At 41.6% G+C, this 7,036-nt stretch overlaps 1 protein-coding gene across 1 annotated transcript; it reads left to right on the plus strand.

Annotated features, from left to right (window-relative positions):
- Positions 1 to 2,949, plus strand: LOC113046179 (insulin-like growth factor-binding protein 1). Its single transcript, XM_026207115.1, has 4 exons — positions 1 to 1,189; positions 1,559 to 1,701; positions 2,429 to 2,557; positions 2,629 to 2,949. The coding sequence occupies exons 1-4, from the start codon at positions 505 to 507 to the stop codon at positions 2,746 to 2,748; spliced, it is 1,077 nt and encodes a 358-aa protein (XP_026062900.1). The 5' UTR covers positions 1 to 504; the 3' UTR covers positions 2,749 to 2,949.
- Positions 2,950 to 7,036: the final 4,087 nt, after the last annotated feature.

Consider the following 7,036-nt stretch of genomic DNA (forward strand, 5'->3'; position numbering starts at 1 on the left):
GTCTCCATCTCTGAGGGTCTGTTTTTGTTGTTCTTGCACAATCTATTGCTGGACTAGTGTGGGTGGATGTAAATGATTTGCTCGTGGCGTGTGCGTATAGGCAGCGATGGACCTACAGCAATCCTGAAGAACATCCGCCGTGTTTGTTCGAGAAGGCAAACAAAGCTTGATTTCATAAGATGTGCTTACCATTAAAGCTTGATTTAATTATTAATGCTTCTGGAATCACAATCCTGTAGTGTCTGAAAAACTGACTTGAACTATTGGTTGACCTCCAAAGTGTCCAAAGTTGAACTAATACTACACCAGGAACTCTTAATAACTGCACAGGCACCTGAAGATAAACATGTTATGATGGCTGAAGACCTCAGATTAACCCGTCCTCTTATGCAATGACCACATGACCTTGTTTTTGTGACCCAACTCAAAGTGTGGTCAAACACATGGTTGAGATATGCTCGCATAACTCCTGCTGTGTGACCAGCAAATGTGTGTTTACACGCTATGTTATTGTTATATATGCTCAGAAATCAGACTACAAGAGCTGTCACTGGGATGAAACATTTTCAAAAGATACACCTTGGTACATTACTAAGCCCTAAAGGTGCGTATTACTGTAGTTACATTTTAGCACTTGTTTTACCTTCTCTGAGATTGCAGATGATAAACAGCAGCATCATGAACCTGTTTCTGGTGAAACCGGTCACAGATGTTGAGTCATCTAGAGTAAATATTGATGTCTGCGCAACCAGAGCAAACCTGGTCTCCTCTGAGGTCATGGTGTCAGGGTATAAAGCCCAGCACACACGCAGCGAGAGCAGATCTGACACACAGCAGCACACCTCTGCTTCTGCTATGAGAAGGCTGTGTGTGTTTGTGTTGGTGAGCGTCCTCGTCTGTCCGGCGGATCTTTCTCCGGTCATCGGGTCTGAACCCATCCGCTGCGCTCCATGCTCTCGGGAGCAGCTGGACTCCTGCCCCGCCGTGTCCTCAGACTGTCCAGAGGTGCTGCGAGAGCCGGGCTGTGGATGCTGCATGTCCTGTGCGCTGAAGAAAGGAGAGTCCTGCGGTGTTTATACGGCTCCCTGCGGCGCTGGCCTGCGCTGTGTCCCGAGACCCGGTGACCCGCGGCCGCTGCACGCTCTGACCCGCGGACACGCCGTCTGCACCGAGGACGACCCGACAGAAGGTGCGTTCTCATCAGTCAGTACATTTACATGGACACATATATTCAGATTTTATCACCATCAAGACACTACTCTGATTAAGAAGCTACCATGTCAACAGATTTTTATTACCTCAATCCGGCTAAAGTCATACTCCGAGTAAACACAATATGTGGAGGATTAATATTTCCGTCGCATTATTGAAGTGCAGTATAGACTTGATCACACCTTAATCACACGAGTACTGTCGTGTAGGACTTTTCACTGTATTTTGCGACAGCATACACACGTGGCAGGGGTCAACCGTTTGACAGTTGGATTCAGCAACTCCCTCATATATATCAAAATTGAGTATTTACGATGGTGATAGAGGACTCATGTGTTGTCTCTAGATGAGCTGGACATCACGTCTGACCAGGGCTCCCTGCTTCAGCTGCTGGGGCTCCACCGGTCTCTGGACGCGCAGGACGCAGCGGAGGCTCAGGAGAGCATCAAGACCAAAGTCAACGCCATCCAGAAGAAACTGATCCCACAGGTACTGAAACCAGCAGATCCAGTAATGCTCCAGGAACAGCCTCACATGCACTGTTCAGTTTCTGAGTCATATATAAAATGTTCGTCCATTTGAATTACACCGTTTTAAAATACACTAATAAACTTAAATGTTACCTTTTGTCACAGGGTTACTACAGTTAACTACCACTAATATCTAATATAAACTACAATAAAAAACTGAAACCGAAATAAAAAAAATAACTATAGACATTTTAAAACAACAAAACATAATAAAAATGACAAAAACTAAATTACTTTAAAATGTATTTGTTTGTTACATTTAATTCAAATATTGAATATCTATAGTTATATATTAACATAGCACTGTTTAATCAGTCATACAAAAATATGGCATAGTTTATTATTAATCTTTAAAATATATAAAGTTTTTAAATCATATTTTCGAAATTCATTTATTCATTTGTTAAGAATCAACAAATGTTCATTGTGAGGTCAGTTAGCTACAATGTATGAGATGGAAACAAATTTGATTTATTGATGATAAATATATAAACCTGGTTATTGTGTATTTAAAACTATTCAGTTCATTAGTACTATTACCGAACTCAGTGCTGAAGAAATAAGTCTCTGTTACTCCAGACTGTTGGATATCTAATTCAGATACACAGATCTTGAGTGTTGGCCTGATATATTTAAGTGTACTGGCCATCTGTGATTGGTTGACTCGTGCTGTGTTTGTGATTTAGGGTCCGTGTCACACTGAGCTGCGAGCGTCTCTGAATCTGATCACTGAATCCCAGCAGACGTTAGGAGAGAAGTTCACCAGCTTCTACCTGCCCAACTGTGACCAGCACGGATTCTACAAGACCAAACAGGTGTGTGTGTGTCCCGACTGACCCGACCTGAGCTGAAACAGCACACTAACTCTCCTCTGTCTGTCTGTCAGTGTGAGACGTCTCTGGTGGGCCAGCCCCCCCGCTGCTGGTGTGTGTCGTCCTGGAACGGGAAGAGAATCCATGAGGATCTGGCGTCTGAGTCCCAGTGTCCTCAGGAGCTCACGCACTGAACCAAACTGCAGCCCACTTCACTCATGTACCATATTTATTATGTATATGGCTCTTACCTAATTAATATTTCTGAACTAGTTTTTGACCGAATTCTACCAGAATGAATGAAACAAACACTAGAAAACATGATGTTTCTCAAACTCCACCTCAGCGAGATCCAGATCTGGGACTTGACGAACTCCGATTAAATCTGTATGCTCCACGATCACGTGACATTCAACAGTATGATATTTTACTCTTTGTTCGCTGTGGTTTTTCCTGACCACTTTAGTTCCGTATAACCATTTTTGCACAGCATATGTCCAGAGTGAACCTATTTGGACATGGATAGTCTGTAAACAGTTTCATCTGTTTGTTTTCTGTAAACTCAGTTTTAATTGCTATTTTATTTGACTATGTGTTTAAAATAAGTTGTCTACCTCACTTTAGACATGATGTCTTTATGGACTCCCTGTATGCATTTCACATATTTAAGAGTGTTGCTCTATTTATTCTCAAACTATTAATTTATTGGATATAAATATAATGTGTACATATAACCCCATGAGTTTATTTCAATAAAGTGTGAGATTGTACAGATTGCACAGGAGTTTTAATCTTTTTTGGTATATTACACATTCATTCTGAAATACATATTAGATGGTCTAAGAAGATATGCACAACACAAGCATAAACTATTGTATCACTGCAATTATTTTAAAATTGTCAGTACCATCAGATATAAATGAAAATATTGATGAAATCATTCCTTTCATTTCACCTGCTGTGAGTTCAGCAGTCGCAGTGGTCTCACAGTTTCTGAACATAAGTCATTGTGCAGTACACCTCATAAGACAGAAAACACAAAGATCACTGGATGAAATGATATTACCTTTCTGATCTCTAGTTATCTAGACGTCCTGAGATAGAAACAGAAAAGCAAATGGAAAATAATTTGCATAGCTGCTGCTTATAACATTTCAAGCTAAACATAGTCATGTGCATGGAGTGAGTTAATAAAACTAAAGGTGACGGGGAAATTTTGGGCATTGTGATAACCTGACCTCAGGTTTATGGATGTTTTGATCTACTGAAGTATGTATTACCAAGGCTTCTGTTAGCTAATCCTGAAGTTAATTTGCTGTAGCATAAAAATTTATGATGATGAGGGGGCTCAGGATGTTTACTAATGTCCTGTTTCTCTGGAAGTTGATTAGAAGATCTGCTAACCCTCAGTCTCTCCAATCTGTTCCTCATAGTCACTCGTTACCATTATTATTACTCTCTGAAATAAGATGAAGAGGCATAATATGTCAGTTTAATTCTCATTAGTTTTGCTGAGAAATTAATAGCAATAAAGGTAGATCTTTGCCGAGCTTCTTCTGATCTCTCTCTCTCTCTTCTGATTTCTCCCTCTCTCTCTCTCTCTCTCTCTCTCTCTCTTGTGTGTGGATTGCATGCTGGGAGAAGAAATGGGGAGTGGGGTGTGAGAGTGGCATGCTTGAATTGGCTTTCAGGGTTAATATCTTTTGTTTTCTATTTGTTTTTTTTGTTTTTTTGTTTTTTTTTTTTGGGGGGGGGGGGGTTAATTTATCACGTTTTTGGTTTATTATTTAGTTTATGAAAAACACTAGTATGTTTTCCTTTCTTTATAAGGGAAGCCATGGCATCTCGTTCAGGTGAGGGAATGCTGCGGTTCTCTATCAGGAATGGATTTAAAGTTTTTTCGGATCAAGCAGTTACAGTAGAAGACATGCTAATACCAGTTGGTCGGGCATGCAAATATGGTGTCGGTCTCTAGAATGAACAAGACTGTGTTGGTGTTTTTTTAAAAGATGAGAAACTCGTAAACAGCCTTGCTGAAAAAGGAATTGTTGTTTACGATACACTGCTGCAAGTAATGCATTTGTGTGCACCTGCTACTAAGGTCACCATTTCAAACGCGCCTACATTCATTTCTAATGAGCTAATTCAAAAAGAACTGATTCGTTTTGGAAAGGTTGCTGAATCCATTAAGATGGTTCTTCTCAGATGTAAAAATGCCATTTTAAAACATGTCTTTTCGAAGGCAAGTTTTCATGTTTTTAAATGCGCAGTCTGGGTCTTTGGATATCTAATTTCTTATTCAACACAGTGACGGTTCCTATATGATTTTTGCCCACTGTCATCTAGACCAGCACGCACCACCCCATCTGCCCCCTGGCTGTCCGAGGTTCTCCGTGAACATCGCTCTAAACTCAGGGCTGCAGAGAGGAAATGGCATAAATCAAGAAACTCTACCGACCTCAGTGTGTATCAATCTCTCCTCTCTTCCTTCTCTGCAAATGTCTTCACTGCTAAAACATCATACTACCACAAAAGATGTACAATTTAAGCCCTACGACTGGCAAAAGCAGCTTCCAAATCATTGGTATTCATCTTGCTGGATCTGTCTGTTGTTTCGGACACAGTTAAATACCAGATTCTACTGTCCACCCTCAGAAAGATGAGCATCTCTGGAACCGCACTCCTGTGGTTGAAGTCCTTCAGCGTGTCTTGGAGGGGTGATGTTTCTAAGTCACAACAACTTGCTACTGGGGTTCCTTAAGGCTCAGTACCTGGACCACTTCTCTTCTCCATCTACATGATGCTGTTAGGATCTGTCATTCAGAAGCATGGCTTTTCTCATCACTGCTATGCTGATGGCACTCAACTCTACTTCTCATTCCAACCAGATAATCAGATGGAAGCTGCTCGCATTTCAACCTGTCTGAGTGACATTTCTAGCTGGACGAATGACCATCACCTTCAGCTCAACCTTACTAAGACAGAACTGCTGGTGGTTCCAGCTTACCCATAATTTCAACTTCTCTATACAGCTGGGTCCTTCAACCATAACTCCTTCCAGGACATTTTCTTGTCTATCCTATTCTTGAAAAAAAAAAAAAAAAAAACCTAGCTATGGGTTCTGTGCTAGACTAACTGAGACTTGTCAGGACACTTGTATACTGTTGTTGTTCTCTTGTTGGTTTGATTGCTTCTATTGTTCTCATTTGTAAGTCGCTTTGGATAAAAGCATCTGCTAAATGATTAAATTTAAATTTTGCAACGACAGATAGTTTACATTGTTTTGAATTTGTTGATTTGGGGCACAAGAAGTTCACATGTCTGCATAAGAAGCAATCAGAAAATGAAGACAGTGCTAGAAATGATGATGAGCAAACCGATCAAAGCAAAAATAATATATCCTCTATCATATTCTACAACAAAAAAAAATCAGAGTGCCTTGTTATCACTAGTTTTATTTTGATTTCCAGGGTCCACTATTTAGCTTATAGAGCATTAGCATTGCCAGCGTGGTTGCCGCAAATCCTGCTTGCATTGCTAATACACTATCCCCACACATTACCATTGCTTTACTTACTGTTACTTGCTTTAATGACAGATGTATGTCTACCTTTGATTGCAGGTGAGGACTCGTGCGTGACGTGAAGGTGAGGCAGGCCTAGCTGAGAGAGCGGAGAGCCACACTGGAAACCTCTCGGGCTGATGATCACAAGTCCGGGGTAAGTATACAGCATGCTGCTAACAGTCCCACCACGTCTACTCCATGTGTTTCTCTGCACAGGCCCGGTGCATCCAGAATGTGATCTTCCCAGATGTCCTTCATTCCGGCGCTGGGACACCACGGACCCTGGGTGCATCCACAGCGGAGGATGTGAGCCAGGCCCCGGGCGATGACTTCTCCCCCTCCAGTCTTTGAGATCTCCACCCGGAAACTGCTTCGCTCCCCTCCGCGAGACGGGACACAACGCTGTGGTCATCGGAGACTCCATCGTCCGACACGTCCGTGCTACGTTAGCCGAAGGTAAAGTGCACACTCATTGTTTCCCTGGTGCTCGTGTTCTCGATGTTCCTGAGCAGATACCCGCGATCCTGAAGGCGGACGAGAGACCCAGAGCTTGCACCCCCAGCAGAGTTGGAGCGGAGCTGCTCTCTGACAACATCTCCAGGACACTTCGCTCCAGGTGACTAGTAAGTCAATTCTCAAATAACTATTATGATGACTTTTGTTCTACCCACTTAAATTATAGAAGTACTTGCACTGTCCAATCTATCAGACTGTGTCTGTTCCCCGACTAGTGAGGTCAAAATATAAATTGAATGTAGGATCTAGAAAAAATCTTATCGTGATTAAACCAAATAAAGTAAAATAAACTAATTTTTTTTTACGTTTTTAGAATTGCATGGAAAAACAGTATGTCCAGCTATAGACAGGCCCTAAAAACTGCCAGGGATGAGCATATCCACAAACTCATTGAAAATAAC

The sequence above is a fragment of the Carassius auratus genome, chromosome 27 (genome assembly GCF_003368295.1).
Source record: "Carassius auratus strain Wakin chromosome 27, ASM336829v1, whole genome shotgun sequence".
Lineage (NCBI taxonomy): Eukaryota > Metazoa > Chordata > Actinopteri > Cypriniformes > Cyprinidae > Carassius > Carassius auratus.